The sequence below is a fragment of the Nicotiana attenuata genome, unplaced genomic scaffold (genome assembly GCF_001879085.1).
Source record: "Nicotiana attenuata strain UT unplaced genomic scaffold, NIATTr2, whole genome shotgun sequence".
NCBI classification, from domain to species: Eukaryota; Viridiplantae; Streptophyta; class Magnoliopsida; order Solanales; family Solanaceae; genus Nicotiana; species Nicotiana attenuata.
In genome coordinates, this window is record NW_017670350.1 from 187,466 (window position 1) to 206,452 (window position 18,987).

General features: G+C 41.0%; 1 protein-coding gene and 1 long non-coding RNA gene across 3 annotated transcripts; one reads left to right on the top strand and one right to left on the bottom strand.

Moving 5' to 3' along the window:
- Positions 1 to 7,191: 7,191 nt before the first annotated feature.
- LOC109238211 lies at positions 7,192 to 10,606 on the bottom strand. Its single transcript, XM_019404635.1, has 3 exons — positions 10,115 to 10,606; positions 9,194 to 9,738; positions 7,192 to 7,516 (listed from the first exon to the last, which is right to left on the bottom strand). The coding sequence occupies exons 1-3, from the start codon at positions 10,604 to 10,606 to the stop codon at positions 7,192 to 7,194; spliced, it is 1,362 nt and encodes a 453-aa protein (XP_019260180.1).
- A 3,150-nt stretch (positions 10,607 to 13,756) lies between these two features.
- LOC109238215 lies at positions 13,757 to 16,725 on the top strand. Of its 2 annotated transcripts, none has more exons than XR_002069711.1 (3): positions 13,757 to 13,830; positions 16,228 to 16,302; positions 16,533 to 16,725. It is a non-coding gene; the product is annotated as an uncharacterized LOC109238215 (long non-coding RNA). The 2 variants fall into 2 exon arrangements; XR_002069712.1 differs by lacking the exon at positions 13,757 to 13,830 and adding an exon at positions 14,914 to 14,972.
- Positions 16,726 to 18,987: the final 2,262 nt, after the last annotated feature.

Genomic DNA, 18,987 nt, shown 5'->3' on the forward strand with positions numbered 1-18,987 from the left:
CTATTCTAAAACATAAATTATTTATTTAATTCCACGTTAATTTGCTCAATCAATCCAAGCGGGCCACTGACGACCAATCTGGAAAATGACTTCCGGACAGAACCTAAGGGGATCATTTTCGTGAGATTGAAGGGGATTTTATTTGGTTTTCCTCAATATTTAAGTCAATAAAATATGAAAAATATTAACAACATTTTCTTTCATACCAAACACTTTTATCTCAAAAAATCATGTGTATGGTATCGCAGTAATGTAAGGATCAAATACTGTTATGCACACACCCACACACTGAATTGTGAATATAAATTAAATACTCTTACCACTTCCTAAAAATGCACAAATAGCCTATAAATACCTTTGCAAGCAGCTTCCTGAAAAAGTTTTAAGTAGATTTGCAAGCTGTTTCCTTAAGAAGCTTATTAAGTAGTAGCTTTGCGAGCAATTTCTTCAAGTGACTTACAAGTAGCTTATTTTCGTAACTGTTTGATCAAAAAGTATAGTACTCTTTGTTAAACCAAAATTAAAAAATAACAGAGGTATAAGGTGAATCCTAGTCAAGCATAATAATTCTTAGATCTAGCTAAGAGTTTAAGTGATATCGTTTACTTAGTGCTCAGAGTCGTGTATTCAATCATTTAATGCGCATTTTAGAGAATAAATGAAGAATGAATGATGAGCAATAAATATGGAAAGTGGCAATAAATGTAAATAGGAAGAACAATTCACCCAAATATCAAATGATATGGAAGATCCTTCCTTCTCACAACGAAATATGGCAGTAGATAAGAATATGAACAATACTTTCTTGGATCATGTGAATGTAAGGGAAGAATAATCGATAAAATCAATCACTGTGGAAAGGTGAACTTTGTATTTTCTCTCAAGGGTCAACTTCTTACTATAGTTTTTTCAGAATAAATCTCACATCCCTCTTTTCTTTCTCTCTTTTTCTATTTATATGGGATGTTCTCCAAAAATCCTAAAAAAGTACAACAAAGGGAATATTCAAGAGAATATTCCCATCTCTAGTCCCGAGACTGCACTAGCCGTTATTCCTACTCCTCGCTATTCGACCTCAGCTTTAGCGGCTTGCTCAACGACTACTCGTTGTTGGGCTTCGGTCGACCTCGGTTTTGCAGCCCAAAGTCGATCTCTTCTCACTTGACGATCTTTTCACGTCTGATTCCCTAAGTCCGATTTTGACCCATACAGTTAGTCCCTCCGCTTGTCGAGGTCGCCTTCTGGTCGGCCCCGATGAGCGGACTTTATTAGTTGGCAACTTAGGAAATTTTTTTGGCGTGACGACCGAGTGGGGGTGCTTGTAGCTGAAGCGATGATGTGTCGTTCTGAGAGTCGTTGGTTACGAGGCTGGTGCAGGGTGACATCACAATGCATGCGTCATCAATGGCATCTTCTCGATGTGTTGCCTCGTTCTTCGAGCTCCTATCGTTTCGATTCTAGGGCCGCTGTGGTTGCTTGCATCGATTCGAACGCCTCTGATGCCTATAAATATAGAGGGGAAAACTTCTTAAAGGAACTTTTGCATTCTTCTAATTTCTTCAGCCTTGCACTTGCTTCTCTTTCTCCTTCTTGTGTTCTTGCTCCCTACAACCGCTGCTGTTGCCACCCTTTCTTCTTTTTCTATTCCGTCGTATAAACACCATCGAAAAATGGCTACCGTGACCCCCAAGGCCGAGATAGTCTCTGAGCCTACTCCATTATCGGTGGTCGTGCCTTCTGGTGGCGAAGAATTAGCGGTGATGGAGGATGAGAGCTTTCCCACTGTGGAGGAGATCATTCCTCGTAATCCTACTTCTAGGTCTGACTTCTTTAAGGAGCACCTTGCCGCCCTTAGACCAAATACGGCATTCTAGCCCACGTTGACCTGGTTCCGGCTGGAGATGACGAGGTTCAAGTTCACAGGCCTGAGTATTGTGCATACTACGCCTACCCGTTCTAGATAGGCTATTCTATTCCTCTTCCTTTGTTGGCGGAGGAGTTCTGCCGCTACTACCACATCTGCCCGGCACAGCTCTCTCCTTACCTTTACAAGATCTTTCCTATGTTAGGAAGTTTGCGGAGCTTGCCGGCTGCGAAGTCTCTATCCGCCATCTACTGCATCTCTTCGGGCCGAGCTTCCATAGGGGCACGATGATTCACCTCCACCACCGCGGAACCAAAGGGTTGGCGGCGGGGATGGATTGATAGGACGAATCGCTGGTTTTGGGCCCATTAGTTCTTCATTAAAACCAAGCACGCGGTGGAAACCCTAGCGACTTTCCTGAACAATGGAATTTTGCTCATAAGTATCGTTATTTGGAGTACGTTCTTCCCTTCTCTTCGTGATTCGTGACTTGTTACGTCATTTTTCCTTTTGCAGCTAAGAGGCGTCCCCCATCTTTGGTCGCCAATATCAGTGATTGGGTGGCTCGCGTCTTGCCTCACACCGTAGGGATTTGTGACTGGGCGTCCTTCAACAAAAGATTCGGGCTCAATCCATCGGCTGGTAAGTCAGGTTTCGCCCTTATAATTATTTTGCTTTTGTTGTGGTGCATTTCTTTTTGCCGTTTATAGTTTTCCTTTGATGCTAGGTCGGAGAACTTCTAAGAAGGTGAAGGCTCCTATCCCCACATTTTGCTAGGTGGTTGCTTCGGCTGGGATGCAGTTTGTGTTGGCTGAGTCTGTGCGAAATACGTCTTCCCAGACTCCGGTATTAAGCGAGCCTGGTCGTCAGACGTCCACTCCGTTAGTGGAGATCCTGGACTGCCCGGTGGTTCATTTACTGGACGAATCTTCCCCTGGTGAGGAGAAAGCGATGCCATTGAAGAGGCAACGAGTAGAGGCCATGGTCACACCTGAACGGGCCATGATCATGGACGTGGAGGCGACGTGCACTTCAGCTACGTGGACTTCTCCCCCACCGGAGATTGTCGCGGAAGCTAGGCCATTAGAGATGGTGGAGGCTGCTGCGGAAACGGAAACACTGGGGGCAGCCGAGGTTGGCTTATCGTCTACTGGTGGTAGAGAAAAAACTATCATTGTGGAAGATGACGGGTCCGGTTCTGATATCGACCCCGAGAAGGTACGGACTTTCGAGGAGAGATTTACTCGAGTAGAGGTGAGGACCGAGGGGTCCACTCAAAATATTGTCATCCCCGTGGATTTCAACTTGTTGGTCAACTCGAAGAGCATGGTTCCAACTTTGGCCCCCCTATGCGCGGAGCCCGAGAACAGGACCTTGCAGACGCTGAAGGATGCGGACCTGTCATTAGGCATTTCCGGGATGGCCCTACGAGTAAGTCCTCTCTAAGCGTTTCAATTTCTTCTTCTTTTTATGTTATTTTTCTTTGCTGACCTTTCTTCATCTGTTTATCAGACTCTCATCTTGGAGATTGAGAGCACGGGTTGGGAGGAGAAGAGAACGAGACTCTATATAAAGATGGAGTCAGAATACAGAGAGTACAGTACTAAGCACAAAGCCCTGGTCCGCATGCTTGGTGAGCACGCTTTGTTCCCAACTCTCCCTGGCGATCTGAGACAGAAGAGCGAGGAGTTGAAGGCGAAGGATGACGAGTTGAAGGAAAAGGATGATGAGCTCATGAGGATTATTGGCAATTGCAGCAAGCTCGAAGAGACGTTAAGGACCAAGAATGATGAGCTCGACGTGAGCAGGGGGGTCATGGCTGAGCGCGTCAACCTCCAAGCTCAGGTGACGTCTTTATGGTCGATCTTGAGCAGAGCGAAGCTGTAGTTAACGGCTTAAGGGACGAGCTGGCTTCCAAAGCTGCGGAGTTAGAGCTAGTTGAGAGAGCGAGATCGACTGCTGTGGCGGAGGCGGCGGCGTTAGCGGGCGCTATCCGCATCCTCATATCAGAGCGAGCTAGTGAAGCAGAGACTTGTGCTCTTAAAGAGGCAAGGCTCAAAGAACGTATAGGTGGGTCGGAAGGGGAAGTGCTGGATTTGAACGAGCAGATAACCGCCCTCAAGGCCGAGAAAGTGCAGTAGCAGGCTCAGCCGTCTACCTCTCATGCTTCCACTTATCCCGATGTCCTACAAGATTTGTATGAGAAGTGGGTCCATGCTGAGGCTTATCTTGACATATACAGGGCTTTAATGGCTGCCAGAAAAGCTTCTGAAGCGGAGTTTGAGGATGCACGTGTTAAGGCATGTGCAGCTCGTACCGCTTGCGGCTATGACCCCGGCACGCCCGGAATGGATGATGACGACGAGGATTTGGACTGGATTGAGCCAGATGCTTGGTACGATGACGAGTATTCAAATGGCGGGGGCGCCGGTAGTGATGGCGACAGGGGAGCTGCAGCCGAGTAGTGTGCTTTTCTCTGTACTTTTGTTCCCTTCTTTTTCTTGTGCCTTGTGGGCACTTGTTTGGCCATTGTAAGATGATATTTTGTAATGATAATCCTTTGGTTTTCTATTCTTGAACTTCTCGCTTTTCTTCGCATGCTTTTTCCTTCGTAAGTGTTCCTGACCTAGTTGAATCGAATGGGGTCGAATGTTAATGAATTTGACCGAAGTCGAATGTCAAATAATTCGAACGAAGTCGAATGTTAATGAATTCGAACAAAGTCGAATGTTAAATAATTCGAATGAAGTTGGATGCTAATGAGTTCGAACGAAGTCGAATGTTAAATAATTCGAACGAAGTCGAATGTTAATGAGTTCGAACGAAGTCGAGTGTAAATAAATTCGAGTGAGGTCGAATGTGAGTTGATTCGAGCAAGGTCGAATATTTGACTCTTAAGTGATTCGAACGAGGTCTAATGTAAATAAATCCGAGCGAAGTCGAATGTGAGTCGATTCGAGCGAGGTCGAATATTTTGACTCTTAATTGATTCCAACGAGGTCGAATGTAAATAAATTCGAGCGAAGTCGAATGTGGGTCGATTCGATCGAGGCCGAATGTTCGACTCTTGAGTGATTCGAATGAGCTCTAATGTAAATAAATTCGAGCAAAGTCGAATGTGAGTCGATTCGAGCAAGGTCGAATGTTTTGACTCTTAAGTGATTCGAACGAGGTCGAATGTAAATAAATTCGAGCGAAGTCGAATGTGGGTCAATTCGAGCGAGGTCGAATGTTCGACTCTTAAGTGATTCGAACGAGCTTGAATGTAAATAAATTAGAGCGAAGTCGAAAGTGAGTCGATTCTAGCGAGGTCGGATGTTCGAATCTTAAGTGATTCGAACGAGGTCGAATGTAAATAAATTTGAGCGAAGTCGAATGTGAGTCGATTCGAGCCAGGTTGAATGTTTTGACTCTTAAGTGATTCGAATGAGGTCGAATGTAAATAAATTCGAGCGAGGTCGAATGTGAGTCGATTCGAGCGAGGTCAAATGTTTGACTCTTGGCGTAATGTATGAACTTGGCAGAGATGAAAAACTCGTGTGTTTGCGCATTTCGCTTTGTTTATACATTCATTGGAGAAGTTTACATGTCTTTGGTATTTTCATGCATACATTAGGTAAGTCCCAGTTTATCTAGTCCCTTCATTGATCGACCTAGAAGAGCAATTTGAGAGGTCAAGCGATGAACTTATACTCAAACTTCGAGACGCTCTCTTTGTCAGCTCGTTAAAAACATCCCCGAGAAAACCCAATTGGGATAAAACTTTGGTAAGGGCAAAAAATGTACGACTCGGGAGACGTCTATCCTTAGAAGTTGAAGTATTTGAGGTGGGCGATGTTCCAATTGTTTGGTAGTAATTTTCCTTCCATTGTTTCTAGCTGGAATGAACATTTGCTTACTGCCGCCGTGATTTTGTATGGGCCGTCCCAATGGTTCCCAGTTTGCCGTCTCGTGGGTTTTTGAGCACGTAATCCCCGACTTTGAGTGGCCTGATTTTGGCTTTTTGGTTGTTGTACAGCTCTGCCTGTTGTTTTTGAGCTATCATACTTATGTAAGCCATGTCTCTCCGCTCTTCGGCTTCGTCGAGGTCTTGTCTTCTGTTCTCGTCGTTGCTTGACCCGCTTTCATTTGAGTATATTAGGCTTGGTTCCCTGACCTCAACTGGTATCATTGCATCAGTCCCATAGTCTAGTGAGTATGGCGTTTCCCCTGTGCTCGTCCTTGGCATGGTGCGATATGCCCATAACACTTCTGGCAGCACTTCTAGCCACAGTCCCTTGGCATTTTCGAGTTTCTTTTTCATGATATTCAATATTGTTTTGTTGGAGGATTCCGCCAGTCCATTGCCTACGGGATGATATGGTGTGGAGAGTATCCTTTTGATGTGCCATTTTTCGAAGAACTCGACGGTCGTTTTCCAGTGAACTGGGGAGCATTGTCGCAGCTGATTTCTTTGGGGATGCCGAAGCGGCATATGATGTTTCTCCATATGAACGTGATTACTTCTTGCTCGCGTATTTGGGGGAATGCGCCTACTTCTACCCATTTGGAGAAATAGTCAGTTAAAACCAAAAGAAAGCATACATTACCTCGTCCCGCCGGGAGGGGTCCGACGATGTCCATTCCCCATTTGATGAAAGTCCAGGGCGAGGTGGCTGAATGAAGGTGCTCGCCCGCTTGGTGAATCGTGGGGGCGTATCTTTGGCATTACTCGCACCTTTTGACGAAGTCGGCGGCTTCCTTTTTCATCGTGGGCCAATAGTAGCCTGCTGGTATAAGGCATCTAACGGGAGCTCGGTTGCCGGTGTGAGCTCCGTAGTGGCCCTCGTGTACTTTTTCGAGGACGCGCCATGTTTGATTCGGTCCTAAGCCCTTTGATAGGGGACTACCAAATGTTCTTTTGTACAGGTCGTTATTGACGACGCTGTACCTGGCTGCCTGCATTCGAAGTTTCTTGGCTTCTTTTTTGTCGGGCGAGAGCATTCCGTCCTGTAAGTATGAGATAATATGGTTGCGCTAGTCCCAAGTTAGGTTTATAGTTCGTACCTTGATTTGTTCTAGTGATGAATGGAGGAGAGTGACCACGTCCCCCTCCCCGGTAATGCTTTTGGTGGCCCCTGCCAATTTGGCGAGGTCGTCTGCTTCAATGTTCTGCACTCGGGGTATTTGATCGATCAAGCATTTGTCGAACTCGGGTAACAGTCTGCAAACTCGGCCTGATATTTCTGTAACCATTGCTCCTTAATTTGGAAAGTCCCTGTGACCTGATTGACGACGAGTTGCGAGTCGCATCGAAGAATGACTCGCCGTGCTCCGTACTTGAGTGTTTAGTTTAACCCTGCAATCACGGCCTCATACTCGGCCTCGTTGTTAGTCATATCAGGGCATCGTATGGATTGGGCAACCATTTCGCCTGCTGGGACTTCGAGTACGAGTCCCAGTCCAGATCCTGATGCGTTAGAAGCATCATCGGTGTACAAAACCCATTGGTCGTGTACTTTGGTGGAGGAAATGGCGGTTTCCCTTTCGACCTCGGACATTAACTTCTCACTGTAGTCGGCGGCGAAGTTGGCAAGAACTTGCGACATTATCGCAGTTTGCAACTGATAGGTTATATCGTGCTCGCTCAGCTCTATGGCCCACTTGGCCAATCTGCCCGACAATTCGGGTTTGTGCAAGATACTCCTTAAAAGAAAAGTTGTGACCACCAAGATGGGGTGGCATTGGAAATAAGGTCTAAGCTTCCGCGAAGCTACGACCAGGGCCAGAGCTAACTTTTTGAGGTGGGGGTACTTTGTTTCAGCGTCGACCAAAGTTTTGCTAATTTAATAGATCGGAGATTGCGTACCTTTATTTTCTCGTACCAGGACGACACTTACTGTGACGTCGGGCACAACCAGGTAGATGGGGAGGCGCTCTTAGGGTACTGCCTTAGCGAGCAACGATGGCGAAGACATGTAGGCCTTTAATTCTTTTAAGGCGTTGACGCACTCGGAATTCCATTAGAGTCCGTTATCCTCTTTGATTACGCCAAAAAATTTGTGGCATCTGTCGAAGGATCGTGAGATGAATCTTGATAGGGTGGCTATCCGACCGGTCAGCTTTTACACCTGCTTTTTCCTGGTCAGTTTTTTTGGGATTCCTTCTAAGGCCTTGATTTGGCGAGATTGACCTCGATGCCTCATTGTGATACCAAGAAATCGAGGAATTTCCCCGATGTCACGCTGAAAGCACATTTCTCGGGGTTTAATTTCATGACGTACCTTTGGAGTATGTCGAAGGCTTCCCTCAGGTGGTCGATATGGTCTTCCTTTCTCTTTGACTTGATCAACATGTCGTCTATATATACTTCTATGGTCTTACCGAGTTGATCCTTGAACATTTTGGTCACCTACCTCTGATACGTTGCCCCCACGTTTTTTAACCCGAACGGCATCACTCTGTAGCAGTACGTCCCCTGATGGGTGATGAAGGTGGTTTTTTCCTTATCCTCCCCCTCCATGAGGATTTGGTTGTAGCCCAAGTAGGCATCCAAGAAACTCAGCAGTTCGTGCCCGGCTGTGGCGTCGATAAGTTGGTTGATGTGGGGTAGTAGGACGAGTCTTTTGGGTAGGCTGTGTTCAGGTCTGTGAAGTCTACGCACATTCTCCACTTAGCGCTCTTCTTTTTCACCATGACTACGTTGGCGACCCACTAAGGTTACTTCGATTCTCCAATAGAGTCGTTCACTAATAATTTCTCGAACTCTTCACGAACTGCGTCATTTATTGCAGAGTTGAACTTTTGTCTGATTTGCCTTACTGGGGGAGGGGGGTGGGGTAAAATGGGTCAACGTTCAACTTGTGAGTTTCTATCTCCTTTGGGATACCTGGCATGTCTTCATGGGAAAAAGCAAATAGGTCTACGCTATTTTTTAAGAACTGATGAAATTTACCTGGATCTTGGAGTTTATGGCCGATGAAAGCTTTCTAGCTATGCTCGTTGTCATCTAGTTGGACGGGGTCAAGGTCCTCTACGGTTGACCCCGTGGCTTCTATGATTTCAGGGTCGTTGATGACGTCTTTCCGACCCCGACTTCGTTAATTGCTATGCTTCCTCGTCTTTTTCTTTCAACTGTTGGGTGTACGTGCAGTCTTGGGCGATGCGGTAGCATTCTCGGGCCGTGCGTTGCTCTCCCCAAATGCAGAATACTCCCCAGGGGGTGGGAAATTTAATGACTTGTTACAAGCTGGAGGGGACAGCTTTCATGGCGTGTATCCATGGTCGGCCTATGATGGCGTTGTATGCCGTATCCTGGTCCATGATGTGGAACGTGGTCTCCAAGGTGACGCTGCCGGCCAAGATGGGCAGCGAAATTCTCCAGATGTCCGCTCAGCTTCATTGTTAAAACCTGTTAGTGTGATGCAACATGGCACTATCTTGTCCTCGAGCTTTATTTGGGTGAGAACTCGAGGATGGATAATGCACGCGCCGCTTCCATCATCGACCATGATACGTCTTACATCAGTATCAAGAACAGGTAAAGTAATGACAAGGGCGTCATAGTGAGGAAAGACCAAACTGTGGGTATCCGACTTATCAAAGATGATACTTTCTTTGAGTTCGTCATACCATTCGTGGGTGATTGACCGCTTGAGCTTCTGAGTGGGGGTAAACTTCACACTATTGATGGATGCGTCATCGCCTCCTCCGATGATCATTTGAATGGTCCGAACCAGGGAAGGTGGTTTGGGCGGCCCCTGATGCTGTTCTCGCCCTCGGGCGAAGTTGTCCCTCGCTCGATCGCTCATCAACCCTTTTAGGTGCCCTTGGTGAAGCATGTTCATGACCTCTTGTCTAAGGGCGATGCAGTCGTTGGTCTTGTGACCCCGTTCCTGGTGAAATTCGCAGAGGGCATTTGACTTTCTAGTGCTTGGGTCGGATTGCATCTTCTGTGGCCACTTTACCTATGGGCCGAGCTTTTCCAATGCGTAGACTATTTCTGAGGGGGAAACACAAAAATTGTGAGCTGATAATAAGGGGGGCATACCTCTTTCATTTTGGTGGATTCCTATTCGGGGCCTGGATGGGCCTTCGTCGTGATGTGGAGGCGGCTTGAGAGTGCCTCTGACGTAAGGCTGATGTCTTTCTCGATTAGGTCGTGACCCTGCTAGAACTCTTCTGCTTTCGTTTCTTCGGTCTTTCCTAGACTCCATTTGGACCGAGGTCAGACGTTGTAAGTCCGTTGAGATCATCCTCGTCGGCCCTTACCTCGGCATAGTAGGCATTGTGTATCTCGTCCCAAGTGGTTGGAGGGTATTTCATGAGTCGGCTTAGCAACTTTTTGGTTGCCCGTGACCCACTTTTGCTTAGCCCATTCTGGAAAGCGGCCACCACCATTCCTTCAGATACATTCGCAAGGGTCATTCTTACATGGTTGAACCGGGCGAGGAAGTCCCTGAGTCCTTCACCAGGTGATTGTTTAATGGCGAATATGTCGTTGACCCTTGCCTCCGCTTTCTTGGCTCCGGCATGGGCGGTGACAAACTTGTCGGTCATTTCCTCAAACATTTCTATGGAGCGCGCAGGTAATTGCGAGTACCAAGTCAGGGCCCCGCCGGTTAGGGTTTCTCCAAACTTCTTCAGCAATATGGAAGATACTTGTTCTTTTGCAAGGTCATTGCCTTTCACTGCAGTAACATAGTGGGTCACATGATCCTCCGGGTCCGTTGTACCATCATATATTTTCAAGAATGGCGGCATTTTGAAAGTTTTTGGTATAGCATGCGGTGCCGCTTCATCGCTATTTGATTGTTCCACAAACCGGCCGGCGTCCCGCTTTGGTAGGAGTTTTGGGGCGCCCGGTATCTTATCTACCCTTCTTGATGCTCTCTCATCTGGTCGCGGAGTGCTTTGTTCTCATTCTCCATCTCCTCTATTTTTCTAAGGATGGCAGCGAGGGCGTCGTTACCTGCATCATTAACGGAATGAGTGATACCTGTCGAGGGAGGCTGGGTGTGTTGCTCATTGGTTGTTGTGGCGATGTCAACTCGCACACCTTACCTACTCGTCATCTGAGCGGGTTTGTCGAGTATACTGTTCAGTGTACTCGTTAGCCATGCTTCTAGTAGCTTTTTTATCGCTGGTGGTGCTTCTTCCGTAGTGGACGCAGAGGCTCCCTTTCCATGAGAAGCGGTAACGCTGCCATGAGGGGGGGGGGAGGGGGAGGGGGGTGAATCACTTCGCCTGGGTAAGGCGCTCAGTGTCACTTTCTTCTCGTCTTCTCCGTGCGCTTGATTGATGGTATTTAGGAGATTAGTAGTAAGGCCTGCCACTGCTTTTAGTCTTTCTTCTCCATTTCCTGCCATGTTAGATTATGCAAGTAGGGGAAAGAAAATTTTGTACTTTGCTATTGGTGTGTTTTTGTAGATCTAGAAAGACTATGATATTGACTAGAAAGTCTCCAGAGACGGCGCCAAATTGTTTGACCAAAAAGTATAGTACTCTTTGTTAAATTAAATTAAAAGATAACAGAGGTGTAAGGTGAATCCTAGTCAAGCATAATAAAACTTAGATCTAGCTAAGAATTTAAGTGATATCATTTACTTAGTGCTCAGAGTCGTGTATTCAATCATTTGATGCGCATTTTAGAGAATAAATGAAGAATGAATGATGAGCAGTAAATATGAAAAGCGGCAATAAATATAAATAGGAAGAACAATTCACCCAAATATCAAATGATGTGGAAGATTCTTCCTTCTGACAACGAAATATGGCAGTAGATAAGAATATGAACAATACTTTCTTGGATCATGTGAATGTAAGGGAAGAATAATCGATAAAATCAATCACTGTGGAAAAGTGAACTTTGTATATTCTCTCAAGGGTCAACTTCTTACAATAGTTTTTTAAGAATGAATCTCACGTCCCTCTTTCCTCTCTCTCTTTTTCTATTTATATGAGATGTTCTCCAAAAATCCTAAAAAAGTACAACAAAGAATATTCAAGTGAATATTCCCATCTCTAGTCCCGAGACTGCACTAGCCATTATTCCTACTCCTCGCTATTCGACCTCAGCTTCAGCAGCTCGCTCAATGACTGCTCGTTGTTGGGCTTCGGTTGACCTCGGCTTTGCCGCCCAAAATCGCTTCTCACTTGACGATCTTTTCACGCCTAATTTCCTAAGCCCGATTTTGACCATACAGTAACATGCTAATTAACAGCTTCTGTTCTTCTATAAATAAAGATCTAAATCAATTCATTCGATAGTAATTTAAAAGTGAATAATACATCAGTCTTTTTTATAATTTTCTCTACTTTTACTTTGCAGTTTTATTGTAAAATAAAAAGTGCATTGTTTTAAGTTTAATTGAATCGGACAATGTAATCCTTAGGTTATTACTTTGGCCTTTTTATTTTGGTCCAAAATAAGTGTCCTTTTACATCAAGAAGGAATTAATTTTGTTCTTCCAAAGTTTGGCCTTATTTACATATCCCAATATATCAAGGTAATAATTAATTAAGGATAATTTAGTGAATACATCTTATTTTCTCTAGGAAGTTCGTATTTTTTCTTAAGGGGTGTGTCAAAGACTAAAAATCACTTATTATGGACCGGAGGGAGTATTCAATTTTTTGGTATTAATGAAACAGGAAAAGACAAATTGAGAGTTTGGAGAGACCCACAATGTTTTGCAGAGTATGCGCGGAATATAAGGCAGAAACATTTTTTGTTAAATTAAAAGAGGCAAAGGTTCCTTGGACGACCAAGGGTGTTTTGGTAATTTTATATATTGATATTTTTAGAACCTGGACCCATTATTATGTTAATACAAGACCCATTGAAAGCGGACCACATGTGTCCTTTTGTTCTCCACGTGCTCCACTTTTTACTTTACCATTTAGAAAGAATTACAAGAAAATACACTTGACATCACACTATAACAAAAAATGGCCCATGTTTTTAAGCTTTACCCGACCTAGCCCATATTGTACATATTTTGAAAGCACTAGCAAATTTAAAATCTATGGAGTTAAATTTGTGTTCTCACAACCATTGCTTTCACTCTCTTTTCTTCTCACATCTTCTACATATGCTTCAAGGGGTCGTCCGCCATTACTGCTTCTCCCCCTGTGTCACCTGGTTGCAATGTAAGAAATTGAATAGTAGAAGTCCACCATTGAAGGCTTTTTAAAGCTTTGCTTTCAAAAATAGGATTTCTTTGAATTTGTTAGTTGTTTGGACTTGGTGTTGTTCCAATTGATTGAAAATATCAAAAGGGGTTCAAAATTTCAATTTGAAGTAATTTTGAGTAGATTTGAGCAAGATTTGAGTTAAATATCAGAAAAGACGCAAGGAAGAAGACGAAGTCAGTTTTTTGTATAATTATGTATAATCTTGTATAATAGTGTATATGGATGTATAAACACATCTTATGCACTATTATACACTTTTATACACCTTTATACAAGCATCTGTAGACGAACTTCTTTCACGATTTTCAGTTGCAATTCTTGTTCAAAACCAGTCCAAATCTCAATTAAATGACTTCAAATTTTATATACAACCTCCTTATACTATTTCTAACAATTCTAAATAACACCCGCTCCAAATTTCTAGCAAAATCAAATTCGGAATCTAAACCCACATATTTAAGCTTGTTAAAAATCTAATTTTCACCATTCAAATGGATTTGGTTTGTTGAACTAATATTTGAGTTATAGTTGCTGATTCAAAAATTAACTTAAAAGCTTGAGTAACCTTTTTTAAAAATTAAATAGTAATTTCGAGAATTTATTGAAGTTGGGTGTTGAATCTTAGCCTATTATTTTTAGGCTAGTTGGTTGTAAATTGAAATATGGGTTATAAAATTAAAAAGTAGGGATCCAGTTGTTCTTATGTGAAATTTTCCCTACCATTTATTGCCTTTCTTTTACACTTTCCATTGTCTAATGTCCAGTCACTTCATCTTCTTCACTGGAAAAAGGTACGATCCTCTACCCACTTCAGTTTCAATGGTTTCTCTCTCTCATTCATCTACTTCTCTTCTATATTCTATCAGTGCATTTCTTTCATGGTTTATTTCATTCGTGGGTCTCTATCTCAGTTTCAAGGTTCTCCATTTTGTCTAATTTGTGATTCTCTAAGCTTTCAATTTGTGGGTAAATTTTTGCTAGATTCTTTTCCTTTCCGTCTAATTTTCTTCTGGTTGCTTTTTTTTTTTTTTTTTTTTTTTTTTTTTATACTTTTGGTACTCCTTTTTGAATTTTATTTGTAGCTTTTCAAATTTCTCACTAGAAAAAGGCAGGGAGATGGATATTATTTGTCTTTCCTATGTTTTTTCAACCATGCATGTGTTAATTTAAGGCGACAGAGAGCAATTTTAGCGCTTTTTCTTTGTTATTGGGATTGTTAGTAATAGCAATTAAAGTGATTTCCTACGTTTTTTTCTTTTTTTTTTTCTCTTGATTTCTTTATGCTTTCTGCATTTTATGTCTTGCATGTGTGAGTTCTTTCAGATGAATGTCGGAAGTTAATTTATATTGATTAACACCTGCAAATTTCATATTTATGTCTCCTGTTTCAGGATAAAATTTAGGACATCTAGAGCTTATGGCTATTTCTGTTGATTACCTACATGCATGGCAACTAGAATTCTTTTTCTGCTGAAAATTTTATTATCTTTACTGTTTTTGATGAAATTTATGCTACACTGAATAGTTTTCCGCTATTTTGGCTTTTTCAGATAAATTTCTGTGGGTTGATCCATAGGAAAGTATGGGTCAAGAGTTAGGCATTTTCTGTGCATTTTCTGTGTACGATCTTAGGTTTCTCTTAGTTCTTGATAGCAATTGGACAATTGCTTTGCATGTTCTTAAATTAGACTAACAGAAACATAAAAGAAAATGGGTTTTCGATCCGAAAACAACACTGGCTGCTTTTACCTTCAGGTGTATACCCGCATGATATTTACCTCAAGTAATACTAATATATCATATTTTCCCCGCAAATTATCGCATATGTTTCCTCGATTCAGCTAGAATATAATGGTTATTCAATTTTATTTTTCAGGCTCTTGAGAGTGAACTTTGATCTAGGGGGAAAGTGAAAACAGTATTGCTAAACCAGGTAATTTTCGCAACTTCTGATCTACAACGTTATCTGTTTAGCTACAATACAACTTGCTTCTACCTTGTGTTTTGTGTTATAATATGTAGATATGTGTACCTATGGGAATAGATTAAATGTTACCCTTATAAAATTTCGACTTTAACAAAAGGCCTATAGAAATGTGTGCAAGTCAGATGTCTTCGAACAAAAGAAAGATGGATGAAGACCTAATTGATCACACGACAGGCCATCCATATCTTCGTGCCGAAAATAATGAAAGAAACCTTAGGCGACGTATCGCGTACAGAGAAATGCCACCTGAAGAAAAGGCAGCACTTCTAGAGCGATGTCGGACTGAATATGCTGCGAGAAAATGCTGTCTTTCTGGAATTTCTTCCGCCAAACCTTCTGATCAAAGTCATTCTTCTTCCGAATCTCAAAGGATGATTCCAGGACAAGCTGCTACCTTCATCCGAGACATACCTTCTTCTTTCCGAAATGGTTGGTTGAATTGAACTGTAATATTCGATTAACTTCCGGCATTTTAGGCTATCCTCAGATAGTTAATATATTTTGAGGTGCTGCCTGTATATTACACGCCGGCATTAGGAACATATTTCTCAAGAAGGAGGCACAACATAAAATTTTAATTTTCATGTTGGTAGTTGGAGTTTGTATAAATTTTATTGTTTGTAACACATTCTGCCTATTAATAAGCTCAGGTAAAGCACAAATGAGTTTTGGTGGGAAAAATAGATATGAAACTGATTGCTTTGGCATGTCATTTGAGATTAGTTCATTTTATCCATAGCCTCTGTGTTCAAGAAAGAGCTTGAGACCTATATCTCTTAAGAATCCTACAATCTTTGTCGTCTCATATATTATGTTTAAGAATCTCACAAAAGGTCTCGATTGACAAGAACAAGTCGGGCATATGCAGAACACTTGAGAATTATCTTTGTTCACTTAGAAAATATAGGTGACATCTTATTTTCCTCCTGGTGTTGTATATAATGTGTAATTGTTACCCTTTTAAAAGGGGTTATAAGGATTTCTAACTTACAATTGATAGCTTTCTTATTACATATAGAAATGGTGCATTACTTTCATATTCATTGTTGAATAATCTTTTTCAGATATTTTGTTTAAACTCTGCAATGGAGAAAATAAAATATTGGTCTTCTTTTGGGTACTGAATTTTGGATATAACTTTAGAATCAGATGACATTTCCCCATTTGCTTATGTACCACTTACGTATATTGTTATCTCTAGGTTAGCCTGCATGGAAAACAGGTTCTTTCATGGAAGAATGACCATGGTGAAGAATTACTTTATATGAGCAGTAAGGTCCATTTTTGACTCATGTTCCCACTGATCTTACATTATGTTGAAATTTTTGCTACCATGAGATTCTGTTTCCAGCATTGCCACAATTTTCTCAAGAATCCCTTTTACGCCCACCAATATTTCCTGATGTTAATATTTTGTCTTTGCCATTGCTTTTATTGTAGATCATCATGGATTTACCTTCGTATACTATGTTTTATTTCTAATGCATCCTTTTCCATGTCTTTCAGTGAATAGCAAGATGAAGCATGGGTTACCAGTTGCAACTCCTAAACTCAAGATTTTATCCAATCTCGCCAACATGAACATGAACAATTTGACTGTTTTGGACTTTCTAGCAAGCTTAAGAATGTACCTGTACAACTTTGTTCCGCATATACATCTATATGTATGATGTACTTTATGTTAATATTAAACACATTATGCCAATATTTAACTTTGTGGTACTACTATCTTGCGCACAATAATTACGCACAAATGCCCGTGCTTTTGCACGGGCTCGGGCCATCTAGTATATATATATATACACACACACACGCTGGCAGGGGCAGAGCTAACTTATTAGATATAAATTTTATATCTAAAAGATATATTGGGTTCGGTTGAATTCAATAATTTTTATTTAAATTTTATATTTGTATTAAGAAATCCATTAAGTATATATATAAATATTTAACTCCGAACACAATAATTAAGACTAATTATGGGGTTTGTGGTAAATTCAGAACCCACAACTTCAAACCTGGCTCTTCTTGTTTGGAGTGTGTGAACAAAGTCTCACATGGAAAGTAGAAAAGAAAAATAGGCTACTTATAAGGAGTTGGATACTCTTAATGATGTGAGGCCTTTTGGAGAAAATCGTGCTGGCATGGCCCAAAGCGGACAATATCACCCATGTTAATTAAGAGTATCTTTGGACCGCTTTAGCCCAAACATCTAGTATTAGGCAAATAGTTTGACGGGACTATGGATATGGCGAAGTGTGGCGTGGGGTTCTGGCTTAGTACCTTTGCCCGTCTACGGAGTTTACGACTTTACCCGTAGCTTTAAAGACGCATACACAACCTTTGAGCTTCGATGACCGCAAATACTCATGATCACGTGGGTGGCACACAATTAATCACCAAACTAGCCCATAAACAATGATGGGTCATGTGGAACTTAGCCCAGCACTGGAGTCAATTACTCAAAAATAGTCACTCAACTATCTCAAATTATCTCCTAAAGTCACTTTTCTTTCGTTTGTAACAACAAAGTTATTGAACTATGCCTATTGCACTCAGAAGGTCACTCAACTACATTTTCCAAATTTTGGAATGCCAAATGTCTATTTTACCCTCTAAATTATAAATATTTATCTTCTTTTATTTTTTTAAACTTTCTAATATTATGATTTCCCCCTTTTTAATTTCTATTATGGACTTACCTATCGAATAAATAAATATTATTTATAAATTAAAAAAATAAAAAGTATTTAAGCATATAATGCTGGAATAACAAAATAATGACCATAGTAAAAAAATTTAATTAGAACAATTTTTTAGTAATAATAATTTTAGTATTAACAACAAAAATTCAAAAATTTATTCACACAATCCAGAATGAAAGAAAATAAAGGATGTAAAATATATATTCCACGTACGTAATATAAAAATAATTATTTAAATAAAGGTATTTTTATAATATACATTATATATTCTTGAAAAGTATGCTCAATTTTATATATATATATATATATATATATATATATATATATATATATATATATATATATATATATATATATATATNTCATTCTGAATTGTGTAAACAAAGTTTTTGAATTTTTGTTGTTAATAGTAAAATTATTATTACTACCAAATTATTTTAATTAATTTTTTTTTGACTATGCTTATTATTTTATTATTCCAACATTATATATGCTTAACTACTTTTTATTTTTTTAATTTATAAATAATATTTATTTATTTTATAGGTAAGTTCATAATATAAATTAAAAAGAGAAAACTCATAATATTAAAATATTTTTTAAAAAATAAAAAGAAGATAAATGCTTATAATTTAGAGGGTAAAATAAGTATTTGGCAATCCAAAATTTGGAAGAACCTAGTTGAGTGACCTTTTGAGTGTAATAGGAATAGTTAAGTGACTTTGTTGTTACAAACGAAAGAAAAGTGAGTTTAGTAGATAATTTGGGATATTTGAGTGATCATTTGAGTAATGAACTCCCCAACACTGCCTGCCAACTAGTTCTGCCTCCCTCAGATACATGAATTCAGAAACTTTGTGTGGGTGGGAGAGAAAGAGACACTGATTTTCAATTTTCAACGATCACGGATGAGTACTGGTATAGAACAGTACTGAGACTGCTGATGACTTGCGATTGAAGAAAAAAGGTTACATCCATGCATGATATATAAACATGTGGATGTGTAGTGTACTAAGCTTAACTTGCAGTAGACACAGCACAAGAGTATGTGAGTTTGAGTGGTTCACAGTAATTGCTGATCAGAGGGTTCTGCAGCAGATCAGCTCAGTCCCTACTTAGGCAAGTCTGCACCTTCTCTTCTCCCTGCATGGCATCAGCCTCTATAATAATCGTCCCCCCGCTAAGGAAGTGGAGTTGGGACTTTAATTTCAATTTTAGAACGATGACTACCAATGTTAATAATAAGGTTTTAAATC

What these genes read in the sequence shown, in the direction of transcription:
- LOC109238211 (XM_019404635.1), bottom strand. Translation starts at nt 10,606, where the DNA reads ATGCCGCCATTCTTGAAAATATATGATGGTACAACGGACCCGGAGGAT. An exon ending in ACAATGCCTACTATGCCGAG is followed by an intron (nt 9,739 to 10,114) that starts GTAAGGGCCGAC and finishes GAATTTCACCAG; the next exon opens with GAACGGGGTCACAAGACCAA. An exon ending in TGCCCATCTTGGCCGGCAGC is followed by an intron (nt 7,517 to 9,193) that starts GTCACCTTGGAG and finishes ATTGTCGGGCAG; the next exon opens with ATTGGCCAAGTGGGCCATAG.